The 21,395-nt window shown below is 34.4% G+C and overlaps 1 protein-coding gene across 12 annotated transcripts in view; it reads left to right on the plus strand.

Annotated features, from left to right (window-relative positions):
- The window catches only part of VPS13B (vacuolar protein sorting 13 homolog B), a 904,863-nt gene that overhangs the window by 501,545 nt on the left and 381,923 nt on the right, over positions 1–21,395 (plus strand). For 6 of the 12 annotated variants that reach the window (XM_010385612.2, XM_030937293.1, XM_030937296.1 and 3 more), the window contains exons 26-29: positions 5,219–5,390; positions 6,273–6,387; positions 11,761–11,902; positions 15,416–15,824. In XM_010385612.2, the coding sequence (XP_010383914.1) occupies positions 5,219–5,390; positions 6,273–6,387; positions 11,761–11,902; positions 15,416–15,824 (838 nt within the window). Of the gene's footprint in view, positions 1–5,218; positions 5,391–6,272; positions 6,388–11,088; positions 11,198–11,760; positions 11,903–15,415; positions 15,825–21,395 lie in introns of those variants that run through there. The other 6 variants (XR_004059219.1, XM_010385613.2, XM_030937297.1 and 3 more) reach the window with 6 other exon arrangements.

The following is a 21,395-nucleotide window of genomic DNA, read 5'->3' on the forward strand; positions in this document are numbered from 1 at the left end:
CTAACCTGGGACCCCTATACTGTTAATCTTACAGCTAGAAGTTTTTTGAGACATTTAGGCAGTATGAAATCAAGCCCTTAGACCTACATGCACTTTAGAGTTGTTTTTAAAAATTACCCGGGGTAACTTTGTTTCCCTGCTTAGCCTGAGACAGATATAGCTTTTTTACTGAGTTTATTCTGTTGTTTTTTTGAATTTCTTAAATTTTATTCTTAGCTTATTAATATTCAGTCTTCTCTTTAAAATCTAAGTTATTAAGACATAATCCTTTATCCTTTGAGGAATTTATTATATTAGTGATGGGGTATGGATGTGTATATAAACATAATTCCAAGTTGGGCCGGGAAATTTAGCCCGTAGTTGGATTACCGTTACTCAGAGACAACTTTGTATTATAGAAGGGAGAGCAAAATTTGGGAATACAGCCACCTGTTTCTGCCACACTCACTGTTGCATTGGTTCTAAAGCTAAATAAAACTTTATATTTTATGAAGAACATACTGAACTGTACTTCAGTTAGATGAAGTTGTCAAATTTTTGTTCAGGTAAGTGGTCTAGAAAGTGGAACATTATATATTTAGATTATTCTACAGCTTTGAAATTATTTCCTATACTACTGCTGTGATTAAGGAAGTAGTATAGGAAATAATTATACTCATTAAAATTTTTATGCTATTTTGTTTACAGAACAGCACAACAATAAAAACTGCCATTAAAAGCACTAACATTTTGATGATTCCTCCTCATGACAAGTAAACAAAGCAAACACATACATACGTACACAAGTACACACACACATCTTCCCTTACAGGATACTTTCATAACCTATATGTCTTTGGGAAACTGTTATAACGACATAAAATCATATTTTGGATCTCTGGGTTTTCAGTAGTTTCAGTAAATGTGATTTTAAAGGATTATATTGTGTTGACAAAATTAAATTCCTCTGAGTTGTGATTTTAGGCAAATTATTTAGTGTTTTTTTCATTTTAACTTTTTCTGTATATATAAAATGTTTTTGATAATGTCTTCCTTAATCACAGCGGTAGTATAGAAATAATTTCAAAGCTGCAGAATAATCTAAAATGCTGAGTGAATACTAGAATATTTATTTACAACTCTACCTAAATAAAAATTGATATATTAACTACTCAATGTTTGGAAGCTCAGGGTCATGGCAAAGTGTGACAATGTGACAAGCATTGTTTATTGATTCAAGAATTAAAATTGCATTATTATAAGCCTAATTTAAAAATATTAAGCATGAAGTGGTTCCTTTTTTAATGTCCAGTAACTGTTTAACATACATTGATAATTGAAAAGTGAATACTGGACTAAGAGGTTGTTTGGCATCCACTTCAGAGTTGTTGACAGAGTTTGCTGTAGTAGCAAAACTCTTGTCAGTTTTTCAGTTATTCATGTGCAATTAACCTATGCAGTAATCTACCTCAAATTATTATTCAAACAACCATTTAGATAGTATATTAAGTTTGAATTTACTCAATTGCTATTTTAAAAATTTCTTGTAATTGTTTTAAAACTCCTGAAAATACTTACATCATTTCATATTTTTCTTTGAATGGTTTTATCCTTAACATTTAGAGAGAAACTTTTATTCAAAATGTAGAAATCATAACATTTAGACTATCATCTTTTTTGAATAGCTGTGGAAAAAATTAAAATATCGAAACAGGTTAGGAAAATGAAGGTTATTGTTTAGCCATCACATACCATTCAACAAAATAATTTGTGTATAAAGCCTTTCCTATTTCAAAATATTCATATCAAAATTTATTTAAATTATTGGCTACTCGATTTTTAAAAACTCAGATAGTTTTATTATGTAATTATAAGCTAATAATCTGAGATCACCTTACATTTCTTGCGTTATTTATGTTAATTATGTATCTGCGGAACACTTTGAAATTGCAGGTTTGATTTTTTTAAATTACAATTTGCACTCAAAAACAATCATTAAAATTTTTCAACATTTTACTATTAAAACATTGTTTTTCTTGCTTAGTTGGGTCAAAACTATTGAATATAGAGAACATACTGTAAATGAATCTAGTTTAAGAAAACACATTCTAACAATTGTTTGTATTAAATGGAAGTATTTGTTTATATGATCCTTAGATGATTTATACTTTATGATTACGTACTTCTTTTCATGCTGACGTGTTGATAGGCAGCACTGTACTTTTGTGCACATATAGCTCCAGCTTCCTGTGTTTCAGTCTGACTCATGGTAAAGTGGGAAATATGAGTTTGAAGATTAAGTACTGAGCTTAAAACACTTAATTTTTTTCCCACTCTTGCATTGAAATAGTGGGAGCACAGGTAGTTGAGACCACAGCAGGCCACTTGTTACTGTTGACTTAAGTACAACCAGTGGTCGAAGTGTTTAGCCCTTTGGGAAGTTTTGTGATTGAACAAGAATGCAGGAGTTATTTTGATAAGAGAAAGTAGCGATGGGGCCAAAACTATGGTCATCCTTAAGCTCTGAAGCAGGCCAAGGATGAAGGGCTATAAAGTGTTTGCTCTTCCAAATGAACAAAGATAAATTCACCTAGGAAAATAAACTTAGTATTTGGTCAATTTGCAACAAAATGGTAAAAGAATTGAACTGTTTATTTTAGAACTTGGCCTAAAGACGTATGGGAAAATAGTTCAACATCTCCATTTTTGGCCTGATTTTCACAACAGATTTGGAAACAGAGCAGAAAATTAATGCACAAACATGTTTAACAATACCAAACAAAATGTTGTAAATCCAAAATGAAAATTGAAACTGCGTGAGGAAGTAGAGCAAAGCTTTTACTGAGGAGTGCTTACTAAATTTGCAGCCAGTTTTCTTAGCATTCTTAGCAAGTATACCAAGTAGTGTTAAAAATTGAAGTCTTGTTGATTTGAGAGGCTATTTTCTCTCAGTTCTCCATTCTTGGAATATGATGTTCTTGTGTCTGTTGGAGGGAGGATTTAATTTAAGCATACTTCTACTCTAAAAACCTATCCATCAAGAAAGGCTATATTATCTTGCCTTTTATTTAATGAGCGTCCTTATCTGGAATTAGTTTGGGCTTTTTATTAGATGTTGTGTTACATTAGACAGCTAACCAAAAACCTGATTTTTTTATAGCTTCTCAAGTTGTAGGAATTTCTATTGTAGCAGATTTAGAACTACTTATTTTGTAAAAGCATTTATATGAAAACCCCACAAACAGTGAGCTATTTGCTTTGTTTCATGTATTTGGGACAAAGAGTAACTATACTGTCTTCAGGTTTAACTCTATAATTTTCTCTAATAGTAAATCCCAGAACACTGTTACTTTGCTATGCCTGGTGCCTAAGTGTTCTTGCAATAAACACTTGCCTGTCATTCTGTGAAAATCTTCCCCATTTGGCCTCCTTCTGAGGTTGTGGGGAAACTGAATTTTCTTCTGACTGAAAGATGTTATAAAACAATGAAGTTAAAGTAAAAGCCTCATGTAGGAGCTGAATATACCTTTGTCTAGATGGCATGTCGGTGATAATGAGAGCTGGGGCTTTGGTGTGTTTTGTACAGGATTTTAATTATCATTCCTGCTTTTAAGTGTTTAGAGATTAGTAGCTTCTGCTCTGACAACCTGTCTATAGAAAATGGAATACTGATCATATTATATTGTCTTTGTTTAAATTTTAAGGGGTGTTTTGTTTTGACAGTTGACTACTGGTCATGACTTGTTAACAAAGGAAATTAACATTTTTGTTTGAGACATTCAAAGCAACAATAAACTATTGGAGGTTGAGGATATACAGCAAAAGAAAACGTGTCTGAAGTTAGAAAGATGAGAAAATGAGAAAGGCAGTAGAGGGACCAAATTCTGTAAGAATGTGAGTGAACAATTTCTTAAGCATCAGTTCAACTTGATAATGATAATTATACCTATAATTTATGAAATATTTTCTATGTGTATATACTTCATTCACATTCATATTGCTATTTAATCTTAACTGTAAGAGATAAATATCATTATAATAACCATTTTACAGAGGAGTAAACAGACTCTGAAAAGTTAAACTACTTGCCTAAAATCACATGACTGGCATCTGAATTCCTTAACCCAGTACACCATACTGCCTGACAGACTAAGCTTAACTAAGTATCTATAACTGATATGTAAATACATATACATCTTTTAAACAAATAAGAATGTTGTGTTGTATTTGATCAGTTTTCAGAGTATATGGGTTTAAGCTTGCAAGTTTTGTTTGCAAGTTTTAAATGGACAGCAAAGTTTGGGATTTTAAGAACCCCATACTTATAGCTAATCCTGAAAGAACTCAACATGTCAATGATTGCAGCATCTCTTCCGCATTTGAGACTGAAGCTATTCAACTCCAGTTCAACTTTAAATAAAAGGTTTTATTTTATTCTGGCCTACTAAAAGCTGCTTAAAAGACCAAAAACAAACCGAACAAGCCTTTGACAGCAAGTTCGTTAGCACTGAATTTAGGACTTTATACATATTCAGAGTTCAGTATGTGTTTGTTGAATCAGATAAGCTTGTGCTCTATTCTGCTAAGAAACGTTTAACCATATAAAACATTTTAAAAATTATATTGTCAAATCTACTAATTTTTAATGTCTCCTTAATTAACATGCAAGGCATGATTAATATTTTGCTGTTTCTTAAACTGATAATCACTTTTCTATAGTTATTCTAGGTTCCATTATAAATACTCTATAGAAGGGGTAGACAAATATTTTTCTGTAAAGGGCCAGTTAGTAAATACCTTTAGACTTTGTAGATCATAGCTTCTCTATAGCAACTTCTCAACTCTGCTGAAAAGAAGTCATATACAGTCAATACATGAATGGAGGTGGCTGTGATCTAGTAAAACTTTATTCCCCAATATAGACAGATTAGCCCCTTAACTGTAGCTTGCAGACTCTACTCTGTAGGAACATACTCAATGGTTTAATCTTAACCTTTTCTAGATCTTACCTACTTTTAGAGGAAGCTGGAAACATGCATGTGCTTTCTAACAAAAACCATTTGAGAATATATGTTTACATATAAGCATTATGTATTAGCATTAACGTTTATGTGATTATCATTTGCATATAAGATGTGAAAAAGTTACAAATAATAATTGCTGATTTTAATTTATAATTTGAATTTTTTATTTTTGTTTACATTACAAAATAAGATTTTTTTTTTTCTCCTCATCCCAGGGAGATTCTATACAAGCAGGTGAGGACTCACCATTCTCAGATTCTGTCACCTTGGAACAAACTACAAGTAATATTGGCGGAACCAGTGGACGTGTTAGTTTATGGATGCAGTGGGTGCTTCCCAAAGTTACTGTAAAGCTCTTTGCTCCAGATCCTGAAAATAAAGGCACAGGTACAGGATTGCTTTTCTTCTTCTTTTCCTTTTTTTTTTTTTTTTCTTTTGAGACGGAGTTTTGCTCTTGTTGCCCAGGCTGAAGTTCAGTGGCGTGACCTTGGCTCACTGCAACCTCTGCCTCCCGGGTTCAAGCGATTCTCCTGCCTCAACCTCCCGAGTAGCTGAGATTACAGGCATGCGCCACCACGCCAAGCTAATTTTGTATTTTCAGTAGAGACAGGGGTTTCTCCATGTTGGTCAGTCTGGTCTTGAACTGCTGAACTCAGGTGATCCGCCCGCCTCGACCTCCCAAAGTGCTGGGATTACAGGCGTGAGCCACCATGCCCAGCCTGGATTGTTTTTCTTCTTTACTGAAAAGTGCAAATATTAAACGCTATTTTGGAAGACATATTAAACATAATTTATTGTCATTTATAATTAAATAAGTATTATTAAACCTAATTCAAGGAGTTTCTAGTTGCAGTGCTAAAATGTTGAATCTTATTAACGTTAAAGGTTTATGTGTACGTATTTTCCTTGACTTTGTAATACATAAATTTTGTCCTGTTTGTATTAAAATTCATCTAAAAGACCATGAGGAATTTTCCTCAGTGGTCATATTGATACATTATACTATTGTCACTAAAATTATTGGGAAAATCCTTGACTGATATCAAATATAACACTCCAGACATTAACTGGGCTTTCCCCTTTCTTGAAATAAATGTCTTATCTTAATCGAAAGACCTGTGCTGATTTGCTTATTATTCTAGAAGCTTTTGTGATCTCAGTGCCTCTGTACATATCCAGCATGCATATGTCAACGTGAAATGTAAAATGAAAAGTTTTAATATTAATTGTGAAGACTGTATTGATATTACTGTTTGTTTCTTATTGCAGAGGTTTGTATGGTCTGTGAACTAGAAGATCTCAGTGCTTCTATAGATGTCCAGGATGTATATACCAAAGTGAAATGTAAAATAGAGAGTTTCAATATTGATCACTATAGAAGCAGGTAAATAATGAATAATGAATATAAGAAAATCTGTATTTTTCTTTGAACAAAGTTGCTATAAGACTTTTTCTATTTTAATTTGGCTAGCTATTAAAATAAATACTATACAGGCATACCTTGGACATTTTGGGAGTTTGGTTCCAGACTACTCCAATGAAGTGAATATTTCAATAAAGCAAGTGACACAAATTGTTTGGTTTCTCAGTGTATGTAAAGTTGTGTATACACTGCACTGTAGTCTGTGAAGTGTATAATAGCATTATGTATTTTAAAATGTACATACCTTAATTTAAAAATACTTTATTGCTAAAATGTGCTAATGATCATCTGAGCACTCAATGAGTCATCATCTTGTTGCTGATGGAGGGTCTTGTCTTGATGTTGATGGCTGCTGACTGATTGGGTGGTGGTTGCTGAAGGTTAGGGTAGCTGTGGCAATTTCTTAAAATAAGTCAATAATGTAGTTTGCCACATGGATTGAATCTTTTCTTTATGAAGGATTTCTCTGTAGCATGCAATGCTGTTTAGTGGCATTTTACCCACAACAGAATTTCTTTCAAAATTAGAGTCAGTCCTCTCAAACTTTGCTGCTGCTGTAAAAAATGAGATTATGGAATATTCTGAATCGTTTGTTGTCATTTCAACAATGTTCCCAGCATCTTCCCCAGGAGTAGTTTCCATCTCCAGAAACCACTTTCTTTGCTTATTCATAAGAAGCAACTCCTCATCCATTCAAGTTTCATCATGAGATTATAGCAGTTCAGCCCCATCTTTAGACTCCACTCCTATTTCTTGTTCTCACCACATCTACCATTACTTCCTCCAATGAGGTCTTGAAACCTCAAAGTCACCAATGAGGGCTGGAATCAACTTCTTACAAATGTCTGTTAATGTTGATATTTTTACCTCCTCCCATGAATCACGAATGTTTGGTGTCTACAGTGGCGAATCTATTACAGAAGGTGTTTCAATTTACTTTGCCTAGGACCTTCAGAAGAAGCACTATCTGATACAGTTTGGATATATGTCCCTTCCAAATCTTGTGTAGAAATGTGATCCCCAGTGTCAGAGGTTGGGTCTGGTGGGAGATATTTGGGTCGTAGGGGAGGATCTCTCATGTATGGCTTGGTGCCTCCCCACGATAACAAGTGAAGCTCTCGATTTCTTAGTTCATGCAAGAGCTGGTTGTTTAAAAAGAGCATAGCACCTTCCCACTTTCTCTTGCTCACTCTCTTACCATGTGACACACCTGTTCTGCTTTGCCTTCTTCATGAGTAAAAGCTTCCTGAGGCCTCACCAGAAGCCAAGTAGATGATAGTGCCATGCTTGTACAGCCTGCAAAACCATGAGCCAAATAAACTTCTTTCCTTTATAAATTACCCAGTCTCAGGTACTCCTTTATAGCAATGCAAAATGGACTAACACACTGTGGCCTTACAGAATGTATTTCTTAAGTAATAAGACTTGTAAGTCAGAATTAGTGCTTGATCCATGAGCTGAAGAATGGATGTTAGCAGGCGTGAAGACAACATTCATCTCCTTGTGTATCTCCATTAGAACTCTTTGGTAACCAGGTGTATTGTCAGTGAACAGTAATATTTTCAAAGGATTTTGTTTTCTAAACAAGCAGCCATTCTCAACAAAGGGCTTAAAATATTCAGGAGACCATGCTCTAAACAGATGTGCTATCATCCAAGCTTAGTTATTCCCGTGTATAGAGCACAGGGGAAGAGTAGATTTAACATAATTCTTAAGGGCCCTAGGATTTTCAGAATGGTAAGTGAGCATTATCTTCAACTTCACCGGCTCCATTCACCTCTAACAAGAGAGTCAGTCTGTCCTTTGACGCTTTAAACCCAGGCATTGACTTCTCCTCTCTCTATCAGTCTTAGATGGCATCTTCTTCCAAGAGAAGACTGTTTTGTCTACATTGAAAATCTGTTAGTGTAGCCACCTTCATCAGTGAACTGAGCTACATCTTTTGTATAACTTGCTGCCACTTATCCATCAGCATTTGTTGCTTCATGTTGCACATTAATGTTATAGAGATGGCTTTTTTCCTTAAGCCTCATGAACTAACTTCTGCTAGATTCAAACTTAACTTCTGCAGCTTTCTTACCTCTCTCAATTTCTAGAATTGAAGATAGTTAGGGTCTTGCTTTGGATTTGACAGAGTGGTGTGGCTGGTTTGATCCTCTACCCCGACCACTCAGACTTTCTGCCTATCAGCAATAAGACTGTTTCACTTTCTTATCATTTGCGAGTTCTCTGGAGTAGCACTTTTAATTTTCTTCAAGAACCTTCCTTTGCATTCACAACTTGGCACAAGAAGCTTTGTTTTCTGCCTATCTCGGCTTTTGACATGCCTTCCTCACTAAGCTTAATCATTTTTAGATTTTTATTTAAAGTGAGAGATCTGCAACTCTTCTTTCACTGGAACACTTAAGAGGCCATTTGTAGGGTTATTGATTGGTTTCATTTCAATATTGTTATGTTTCAAGGAATAGGCAGACCTGAGGTGAGGGAGAAAGATGGGAAATAGTAGGGTCGGTGAAGCCATCAGAAAACACGCAGCATTGATCAATTAAGTTTGCGTCTTATTTGGGCACTGTTCATGATGTCCTGAAATGATTATAATGATAATGTCAAAAATCGCTGATCACAGGTCACCATATATCTGTATAATAATAATGAAAAAGTTTGAAATATTGTAAGAATTACCAATATGTGACACGGAGACTGAAAGTCAGCATATATTGTTGGAAAAAATGGTGCTGATGGACTTACTCAATGTAAGACTGCCGTAGACCTTCAATTTGGGTAAAACATAATATCTGCACTATGCAATAAAGCAAAGCCCATAAAACCGAGGTATGCCTGTACTTATTCTCAAAGAGGGTTCTTAACAGATACATTGGTTAATTTTATTTTGTATTTGTTCATGTATGGAGTATAATAAAATTTTGTTTTATAAGATGACAAATCTGTTCATAAATATATACATTGCCATATTAAATGAAATAAGCTACTTTTACTAATAATCTTACACAATTTATTTTCTGTATTTTATATTTGCTTAGATGCCTGCAACATAGTTGATGGCTTTGATTTTTGCTCTATAATTCCCATTCATTCTCTATACCAATATAATCATGCACTGACATGGAGCAATAGCTCATTTCCTAAGCACTTTGATGACTCTCATCTCACAGATGATTATTATGTATATGGTGGATGTTCCTAGAACCATTGTTTCTGGCATAACAAATTTCTGTCAAAAGTATAATTACATGCAAATATGCATGGCTTGTAATAATAACATTAGTAAAAAAGTTTTCAGATATTTTCACAAAGCTCTGTACAGGTTTTATCATAAATTTTTCTGAAACAAAAATACAAATGCCTTTTTTTTTTGCTTTATAGTAGTACAATGATGCTTCTTTTTGTAATTGAACTAAAATTCACATACCATAAAACTTGTTTTGAAAAACAAGTGTTTTTCAAAAATAATAAATAGCATCATATTTTCAATTTTGTAGTTTTTGGCTTACAAACAGCCTTAAAATCCATTTCTTTCTGAATTCATTTATTTATTTAACAATTTTTTATTGTGTGCCACCAGAAGCACCTATATGTTTCTGTACATATATTGATGTATTACGTACTCTAAAAAATTATTTTTAATTTACCAAGTTCCTAATTCTACATTAAAAGTGTTTGAATTTTTATCCATTATTGCATATATCATATTGTCTGTCAATAATTATCACATCTGTCACAATTATGGGATAAAAATATTTTGCTGGATATGTATTAGGACTTCTTCTAATAGTATTAACTTACCAATCATATGATAATTATTTTTGTCATATTAAACAGTGAATTATTAATTGGCTTTTGATCATAGAATGTTCAACTCTTTAGTTTCTTTGAAATGGTATGTATCTGTATAAAAATGATCTTTGCAAGTGATAGTACAGTATTTTAGCTGAAATAATTTTTAATGTCATGAATATTACATATTATGTTGTACTTTATCCCTGACTTTACTGCTAAATTTATATAAATTATAAATATTCAGATAATGTATAAATTTATTAAAAACATATATTTGTTGTGTGTGTGGTATGCACCAAGTGCTATGCTAAATGAGTACTGGGGATGTAGTGTTTAAGAAAAATAGCCTGGCATGGTGGCTCACACCTGTGATCCTAGCACTTTGGGAGGCCAAGGCAGGGGGATTGCTTGAGCCCAGGAGTTTGAGACCAGCTGGGACAAGATGGCAAGACCCCATCACCATATACACACAAAAAGTAGCTGGGCATGGTGGTGTATGCCTGTAGTTCCAGCTGCTGGGGAGGCTAAGGTGGGTGGATTGCTTGAGCCCAGGAGTTCAAGGTTACAGTGAGCTATGATTGTGCCATTGCACTCCAGCCTGGGCAACAGGGCAAGGCCCCATCTTTAAAAAAGAAAAATAAACATAGATGTTACTCTTGTGGAGAAGATGGAACTAAATAATCAGCCAAATAAATATATAATTTACCATGAAGACAAATGTTCTTATGCAGAACTATCAGAGTGTGGTGCTAATGTAAATTGTTCTATTGATTGCATTGTCAGATTTATGTTTTAGTTCAATGCAGTGTTGTGAACTGTAGATGTATTTGAAAATAGTTATATATGTTCAATTTCTTAACTCAGAAAAATTGAAGAGAACAGATAAGGTGAACTTATGTTTTCCAGGCCAGGGGAAGGTTGGCAGTCAGGACATTTTGAAGGAGTATTTCTACAATGCAAAGAAAAATCTGTGGTGAGACCCATTTAGTTATTATGATTTTTGAAAATATACTTTAAGCTGTTTATCTTTGTTATTTAATAAAATAGGACTAATGGTTACAAGAATTTGAGTTTAGAATAACTTCTTATTAACCTGTTTCTTCAAAATTACATATAAATTTAAAGCTATTTATTCTTTGAAGCTGCTCTTGTTTTGTAACCATCTTCCTGTTATAAAAATTAATTTATCAAAAAGGCAAAGGTAGGCTTGCTTTTGTTAATATACTTTATCTTTCATGTACTATTATGTTGACTTTTTGGAATTGTTTCCCAATTCTTATGTGAGTTCATGCTGGACTGTTCTTTACCATAAACTAGAAGTTGTAATTTTATACTAAAAGCAATTATTTTTTGTTTACTTTCATTAACATTGCTTTTGCAGAAGATGGTCCAGGCAGAGGCCATACCTAGCAGTTGCTCAAACCGAAATTTATGCAAACTTGAGGAGAATTTAAAACTATCCAGATTTTTTTTTTGCTTATGGCTTTTATTGCTTTTTGTCTTTTCACCTTCTTTGCTCCTGTCCATCACCTCAAGCCTTGGGGAAGAGTGTTGGTCTTTGGGGCAATGTGGAGGTGTCTTCCTTTCCTGTACTGACAAGCTGAACAGACGCACCTTGTTGGTTCGACCCATCAGCAAGCAGGACCCTTTCAGTAATTGCTCTGGCTTCTTTCCTTCTGTAAGAAATTACTTTTAAATTATGCTACACGACTCCCATTAACAGGAACCCAGAGAAGGAATGGAATGATTCATAGAGTCAACTCTTGATTTGTGTTTTCCTCTATATCATAAACTTTATAAATGAAGTATAATGTAATTTAAAATCATAGAACTGCTTTTCCACTATAACCTGTTTCTGGGTCACTTGCATGAGTACAGACTAATTTTGTCATCAGTATAAGGAAATCAAAGTAGTACATTCAATATATTTTTTTAAATTGTGCATGTATTGAATGATCAAGAGTTGACCAATACTGCTTTTGTCATTCCTCTAATGATTCTTAATAAGATTGCTTTTTAAATTTTTTTTCTATTATTATGCCATTGTTTTCTTACAACTAATTCAAAGTAACTTGTGTGGTACCTTCTTGAATGTGAACAAGATTGCATTTCTGTCATTGACGAGGTAGATGAACACAAGGCTATATCAGTGACTTTTAGAAGTTTAGAACCTTGCCTTTTCTAATGGTACAACATATCTGGATATGTTCTTAAGCTAATTCTTTTAACTGATATTCTTAACGTTAACTTTGTCCTTAAATTTAATGTTTAATAGTGTATTTGCATAGCAAGTGATATGTTCTGATTTTATTTTGAGCTTTTACTAGCAATAGTCTCTAATCGTTAGTGCAGGGAAAAAAATGTGGCTTTTGTGTTAGAGGAAGTGTTTAGATTTATTTTCCTCTCTTTGAATGTTCATTAGAGTCTATGAAAAACATTCTTAATAATTTTAACAGGCCGGGCGCGGTGGCTCAAGCCTGTAATCCCAGCACTTTGGGAGGCCGAGACGGGCGGATCACGAGGTCAGGAGATCGAGACCATCCTGGCTAACACAGTGAAACCCCGTCTCTACTAAAAAAATACAAAAACTAGCCGGGCGAGGTGGCGGGCGCCTGTAGTCCCAGCTACTCGGGAGGCTGAGGCGGGAGAATGGCGCAAACCCGGGAGGCGGAGCTTGCAGTGAGCTGAGATCGGGCCACTGCACTCCAGTCCGGGCGACAGAGCGAGACTCCGCCTCAAAAAAAAAAAAAAAAAATAATAATAATAATAATAATTTTAACAAATATTCATAAAGAAACCCTAAATTTATCATTTATGTTCTTCAGAAATTCTTTCTAAATTTATAAATTAAATGCCATTTAAAAAGTTTCTTTACTTAGTGTTTTTTAACATTTAAATAGTATAAAGTATTATTACTATATGAAAAGTGATATTTATATTACCTCAACTAATGTTCATTTTTCCCTTATGGTAAGGGAGTTAGGAATGCAGCAGTTAAAAAAAAACACCCTTTCTTCATGTAGCTTACCTTTCAAATATGCTTACATTCCACATGTTTAAAATATTTTTCCCAATTAAAACATTTATACATTGAAATACCTTTTATACTCTTTCCAGGATTCAAATGTTGCTATTAATAAAGATTTATTATGAATTAGATTTTTTAGATTAGTGGTCGGTACTAACCCTCTCCCCAGTTTAGACACTTAGAACAAACAACATCACTATGATCACTGTGGCCTCTTCCACTGGGGATATACCTTAACAATTCATCTCCATCCATTATTGCTCATTGTCCAGCAACATGGTAATAAAACTGGTAGCACTTTTCCTGTTTTACTATACATCTTTTTGTTTTGAGTGCAGAAATAAAAAAGAAGGGGAATCAGAGGAGAAGCAGTGAAAATGTTGGGAACAGTGAAAAATGCCTTGAGAGCAGGCTGTTATGGGGAAAGATGATTATATTGCACAACTATTTAGTGCTTACTTTCCGGGGTTTTTTTAATGGTCAATTAAAAAAATATGAAGATAATTTATTTTCTTCCTTCATTATAAAGTCTAAATTAAAAGCAAAATTAACAGTGGTAACTGAATTGCATATTTTTTCCTCTCACCACGTCAGTGGGTGATAGGCAACAAAATAAGAGGAAGAAAATGGAAGCAAAAGAAATTTAGGAGTGATGGGATAATATAGGCTCAGACTCATTACAGCTTTCCTATTTCTCTTTTTTTTCTGTTTGTGTGAATATGTTTTCTTCCTTTTGCTTTGTTCCAGTTCACTTCTCCTCTTAAAAATCCCCTCTTTGGACCCTACTAACTTTTTCAGGTGTTGGAAAGAGGGGCAGGGAATGTGGAATATAACAGTTCTCCTCTAATTCTGTGCTGAGTAATTTCCAAAACAATATTTCATGTCTGTTAATTGGTTGAGGAAGATTTTTTTCAAGTGATACTCTTTTTTGTATGTTGAGGAATACGAAAGTATACGTTTTACTTTACTTCTTTAAAAGCATATGCTGTTTTACTATAACTTGTTTATAGTATGCAATTTGAATAGGAGAGCTAATTGAGATAGTTTAGCAAAAATATTGAAGTTATGATAATTTTTTTACTCTCAGTTAAATGTTATATGTGTACTAATATAGTAGTATATGCAAAGATTATGAGTTACAGGATAGTGATAATTAGATTTTATAAACAATGTGTTAGCTATTGATAACAGGCAAGTTCTGAAAGACAAATGTTATATTGTTGCATCACATTACTGTTTAAATATGCAGTAACTGTTTAGTTCAGTTATCAAAACATGGTATCAATGAGGCTTCTTTTATAGGCTCTGTCTTTGTATAAATGAGCCAAATTATTGAAGGAAAAACTCCATTTTCACAACTGTTATATCCTATCTAGTGAAGGTAATCATCTGGCCTGTATAGATTTGGTCTCAAATAAAAATATATAATGTGGTTATTTCAATTTCATCTGAGTAAACAACCTTTCTGTGACCTGTGATACTTTTTATTACAGCCTCTTAGTACTCATAATGAAAAATTTTCATGAAATGAAAAGATAAAATTAAGATAGTCTTTTCCAACCTAGTTTTTTTGTTTGAGACAGAGTGTCACTTTGTTGCCCAGGCTGGAGTGCAGTGGCTCAATCTCGGCTCACTGCAGCCTCTGCCTCCCAGCTTGAAGCGATTCTTGTGCCTCAGCCTCCCGAGCAACTGGGATTACAGGCATGCACTACCACACCACCACATCTGGCTAATTTTTTGTATTTTTAGTAGAGACGGGATTTCACCATGTTGGCCAGGCTGGTCCCGAACTCCTGGCCTCAAGTTATCTGCCCACCTTAGCCTCCCAAAGTGTTGGGATTACAGACGTGAGCTACTACACCCCAGCCCCAAATTCTTAATGTTAGAGAAAATGCAGAAGTCACAGAAATAGCCACAAAAAGATTAATTACCTTCCTCAAGATCTAGAACTGGAACTCAGGATTCCAATCTTTAGTTCAGTCATTCAAACCATCTTAGAAGTTTTTTGTCCCCATCTGCAGAATTGATCAGTCATGTGTTTATTAAGAAGTGTAGGGTAAGACCAACAGGTAAAAATACTCACTGAGATCATTTTCTTCTTTCCAATTTTTTAAAAAATGTTTTTAATGAACTGTGTATTTTGATTTCCTTTTTCTGGAACAGACAACTACAAAACTTCTAGATGGCACTCATCAGCAGCATGGATTCCTCTCTCTGACATACACAAAAGCTGTAACAAAAAATGTCCGCCACAAGTTAACATCAAGAAATGAGCGAAGAAGTTTTCATAAATTATCTGAAGGCTTAATGGATGGTTCTCCTCATTTTCTTCATGAAATTCTTCTTTCAGCACAAGCTTTTGATATTGTTCTTTATTTTCCTTTACTTAATGCCATTGCAAGTATATTTCAAGCAAAACTACCAAAGACCCAAAAAGAGAAAACAAAATCTCCTGGTCAGCCCATGAGGACCCATACGCTGACATCCCGCAATTTACCTTTGATTTATATCAACACAAGTGTAATCAGAATTTTTATTCCAAAAACAGAAGAAATGCAGCCAACTGTTGAAGGTATTGTCTTCTGATTTTTTTTTTTTTTTTTTGGTCTGATTTTAAATAATTTTCTTCTAGAGACCTTAGTTTTCTGGGGTTTTTTGTTTCTTTTAAAAAATATGAGCAGTTGGTTGTGCTTTGCGGTTTGGTATATTTTATAGAGAAGAAATATAGATATTGTATAAATCATTAGGAAATACATCAGAATACTATGTAAGTATCTGACTTTGTTAGTAGGGTAAGAAATTTGAGGATTTTTTTTCTTCAAGGCTTTTGCCAGTAAAGCATATATATACTTTGTGTCATTTGTTTTACTAAACTCAAATGTTGGGTTCTATATATCTAATAGAACTAAAATTTTGTTTAAAAACAAGGTCAGGCACAGTGGCTCATGCCTGTAATCCTAACACTTTGAGAAGCCAAGGTAGGAGGATCACTGGAGCCCAGGAGTTTCCGACCAGCCTGGGCAACATAGTGAGACCACATATGTACAAAAATAAGATATTAGCCCAATATGGTGGTGCACACCTGTAGCCCCAGCTACTTGGCATATCATTTTTGTAATAAAATATTTGTAGAACCTTATAGTCCTTAATTACCAAGGTGTCTAGAACTAAATTCAATGTAGTATACTCACAGATTCTTAATACAAGCCAGTTTCTACTTTTTATGTCTAATTTTTCTTAGAAGCGATCTTAAAATTGATTACTTTGAGATATGAAATTACTATTCTCTGAATATCCTATATTCTGACAGTAGTATACAATTGCTTTCATCTGTTCAGATAGTTTGTAGAAACACATGGATGGTTAAGAATAAAGAGTTAGTCTTTATTGACCAATTACAAGTGATAAACAACTCGCTAACCAGAAAAGTAAGAAGCTGTATATTCATTGCAAAGGTAATGATGTTTATGCTTTTTCCTTGTTATATAGGAGCACCTAATGAAATTTTAGATAGTGTAATTTACATTAAAGTGACATAGGTTAGAAAACAGAAATCTACATTCTGAGAATCATAGTTTCAGTTACAATAACATTTGTTCTCAACCTTGGAAGAGACACAGACACAAAAGATCGGGGAGATTATCAAACTGTTTTTGGCATTACAACTGAGAATGGGAGGAAAACACCATGAAAACAGTAGATTGTCTTTATTACACCAAATTTATCAGTGTTTTGGGAGAATTTGGGGTAGTTCATTACATTTAATAAAGACCATGGGCCGGGTGCAGTGGCTCATGCCTGTAGTCACAACACTTTGGAAGGCTGAGGTGGGCAGATCACGAGGTCAGGAGTTCGAGAGCAGCCTGGCCAACATGGTGAAACCCTGTCTCTACTAAAAATACAAAAAATTAGCCAGGCGTGGTGGCATGCACCTGTAGTCCCAGCTACTTGGGAGGCTGAGGCGGGATAATTGCTTGAACCCAGGAGGTGGAGGTTGCAGTGAGCCGAGATACTGCCACTGCACTCTAGCCTGGGTGACAGAGCAAGACTCCATCTCGAGGGAAAAAAAAACAAAAACAAAAACCATAATGTTACAGTATCTGTAACTATTTTATTAAAATAAAATTACAGAAGTTTTATCTCTAGATAAAAATAAGAAAGTTTTATACTATATAATATAAAAAATTCTAAGTATAGTTTTTATACAAGGATATTGTTTTCCACAAATACCTCTCTGATTGGTATAAAATATTCATTTTTCTAACTTAAGTGAGTTCCTGTATTTCATTTAAAATATGTTAGTAGGCTTTTATGATTTTCTGAATGTTTCTTGGAAGTGTTTGTTTTATGTTCCCCATTCCTTAATTGTAAAATTATTTTCAGTTTAATGTAAGCATTTGGGAAGGCCAAAATTTCATTGAAACATAAGAAATAATACGGTGTTAAGAGGTGAGAGGTTGGTATGAGGTATAGAAAAATATAGGGAGAATCTCTATGAAAAAAGCTGGGGAAATAGTGAGAGGCTATAGAGACAGAAAAGGAAGTAAAGCAACTTATCTGATTGGTAGACTTTTTTAGTAATAAAGAAATGTTCATGATTTATAAATGATTCTCAAATTTTATGATGTAATGGTATCTGAATAATTGTATAATGGACACTAAATTTAGTCATTTATCCCATATCGTTCCCTACACTGTTTTAATTTAGGGTTTCCTTCTTGAAAACCCGTTTTACACCATAAAATATCAATTTCAGTAACAAGTTTAAATTTTTAAAAACAAACCAAATATGTATGATTCATTGTCTACTTATTACGTTTTAAAACTTGACCAAGAATATGATACAATATCAGTGTGTTGTTTTTCTGCATCTTTGACCAGCTGGGCTGAGACTTTTAAAATGGGTATCTAATAATATATATACTGGTAAATCTTTCTGTATCAGACATAGCAGCTCCTCAATGTGGGCATTTGATCTGTATTCAAAATTTGCTCATTTGTCTTATAATATCTTATCTATCTGATGTCCTGAAAGCATCTGAAAGTCTTTGGAATTTGTTAGTGAGGAAATATTTTTACAGTAAATTGCTCTTTCATTGCAATTAGATCTTCATTGCAGAGCTCCTTTGACTCAAATTTTTGTGGCAATATCCGTGAGAGAAACCTACATGACTGACTTATTTTCACCATCCATGTCAGTGTTCGTCATAGCCCTTAGGTGGTCTTCACTAGAGGGGTCTTATTTATAGTGATAAATATTTCCTCCTAAGGCAAAATTTGCCTATAAATGTAAATAGTTTTCATTGTTAATTTGGAAACCTTTTTTTTTCTCTTTTTTATTGTGGTAAAATATATATAACAAATTTTCTACTTTAATCATTTTAAGTATATAATTCAGTGGCAATAATTACACTCACAATGTTGTGAAACCATCACCACTATTTCCAAATGTATTTGTCACCCCAAACAAAAGCTCTGTATCCATTAAGTAATAGCTACCCTCATCCTCTGGTAACCTCTAATCTATTTTCTGTCTCTATAAATTTTCCTAGTCTAGAAATTTCATGTAAGTGGAATTATACAATGTTTATCCTTTTGTGTCTGGCTCACTTTACTTAGCATAATGTTTTCAAGGCTCATCCAAGTTGCTGCACGTATCAGAACTTCATTCCTTGCTATAACTGAATAATATTGTTTTGTGTGGATATACCACATTTTGTTTATTAATTAATCTATTGGGCAGTTGGGTCATTTCCACCCTGTTTTTGGTTAATGTGAGTAATGCTGCTATGAACACTGGCATGGAAGTTTCTGTTGGAGGCCCTGTTTTCACGTCTTTTGGGGTGTACACCTAAGAGTGGAATTTTTAGGTCCCATGGTAATTCTGTTTGGAATTCTGTTTTTGAGGAACCACCAAACTTCTTGAAAGCCCTTGTGGATTAGAGTGTGATTTGTGGTACTTTCCAAACAATGCCAACATGCAGGCATAGTTTAGTCAACAAGAAGAGCAAACGGAGCTCACGCTTAGCATAGCAGCAGCTGTGTGCTGAGCACCTGAGCAGCTCTGTGGTGAGGCAGAAGTCTGAAGTTCATTGTTTAACTCTAGCTTTATTTTCTGTTACACTTACCAAAGGTTTATTGAAACAGGTTCTGTTTCACTGATATATTTGTGACAAAAAGATTACAATTCATTCTATTTAAGAAAGGTGAGGGAAAAAAAGAACAACTTTATTTTCTGTGGGGCTTTTTTTGTTTGTTTATATGTTTTTGTTTCGGGCTTATTGTGTTATAAACATTAATACTACATATCACACAGTTTTATTGTTTCCCATTGAGTTGCTTCAACTGGGAAAATCCTTCAACTAATTTTAATTGCAGAAATATTTCCAGACTTCTGCCATCTTATTTTTAAAGCTGCTGCTGCTGCTTCCGCTTCCTCTTCTGCTGCTGCTGCTGCTGCTGCTGCTGCTGCTGCTGCTTTTTCTTTTTTTGGTGGTGGCTATGATGGGGTTTTAACATGCAATTTCAGAATTCAGGTGCCTAGGTACTTCCTAAGGTCACCTTGAATAAGAGTATATGAGATGGGGGAAGGTTGTTATAGTTGTCTTTGGAAAACATAATTTCTTTTGTCTTTCTGTGGACTTTCAAGTTAAGTGTAATCCTTTGCAAATATGCATATTTTTAGCAACAAACAACTTTTTAGTGGTATTTTTTTGTGTGCCCTAGATGTATGTATCTGTAGAATAAATTACCAGCAAAAGGATTGCTAGATCAAAGGATTCCATACCTTTAAAATAGTAAGAGATGTCAAATTACCTTCCTAAATGGCTGCTATTTCTTACTCTTAACTAGCAGAGGTTATTTTTAGCCTTTTGTAGGTCTCATTAGTGAAAAGTACACTTTTTTAAGGAGTTGCATATCTTTTCCTTATTAATTAATACTTTCTTGTGTATTAATCCTTTTGTCTGGCATATGTATTGCTCATATCTTTTTTGTGTTCTGCCTTTGCGTCTCTATATCTGTGCATATATCTGTATCTTTATTTATAATTGTACCTGCATCTCTATCTATCTGAGGTGTTATAAATAGCCAGACTGTGTGCCTAAGCTAAGAATACAAATACAAGGCCGGGCGCGGTGGCTCAAGCCTGTAATCCCAGCACTTTGGGAGGCCGAGACGGGCGGATCACGAGGTCAGGAGATCGAGACCATCTTGGGTAACACAGTGAAACCCTGTCTCTACTAAAAATACAAAAACTAGCCGAGGTGGCGGGCGCCTGTAGTCCCAGCTACTCGGGAGGCTGAGGCAGGAGAATGGCGTAAACCCGGGAGGCGGAGCTTGCAGTGAGCTGAGATCCAGCCACTGCACTCCAGTCCGGGCGACAGAGCGAGACTCTGCCTCAGAAAAAAAAAAAAAAAAAAAAAAAAAAAGAATACAAATACAAAATGCATGCCAAAGTTTCAGATTTTGACACATTATATTAGTTTTTTTATACTTTATCTTTCTTCTTTGCTACTCTTAATTTAAATAATCATAATTCACCCATGAAAAGGTCAGAGAAAAAATTTTATTGTGGTAAATTCATATAACAAATTCACCATTTTAAAGTATAGATAATTCTTACATTATGTTTTATATGGGAGATTGGATGTGTCCATTTAATACACATTAAAAGCTATAATGTGGACTGTGGAAATCATGATTCAAGGAGGAATTTCATTAGAAATAAATATCATCAATGACTCTGGTAAGTTGGAGTCAAGCGTATACTGTTCATTTTATTCTAGAAAACCTTTACAAGAAAGTTTGAATAAGATGATTATCAGATTGATTAAATTAAAAATGTAGGCCAGGCATGGTGGCTTATGCCTGTAATACCAGCACTTTGGGAGGCCAAAGCAGGCATATAGCTTGAGCCCAGGAGTTTGAGACTAGCCTGGGCTACATGGCGAAACTCCATCCTACAAAAAATACAAAAATTAGCTGGGCATAGTGGCCTGTGCCTGTAGTCCCAGCTACTCAAGAGGCTGAGGTGGAAGAATAAATTGAGTCCAGGAGGTCAAGGTTTCAGTGAGTTGTGATCACACCACCACACTCCAGCCTGGGTGACAGGAGGAGACCATGTCTCAGAAAAAAAAAGAAA

This window comes from Rhinopithecus roxellana, chromosome 9, assembly GCF_007565055.1.
Source record: "Rhinopithecus roxellana isolate Shanxi Qingling chromosome 9, ASM756505v1, whole genome shotgun sequence".
Lineage (NCBI taxonomy): Eukaryota > Metazoa > Chordata > Mammalia > Primates > Cercopithecidae > Rhinopithecus > Rhinopithecus roxellana.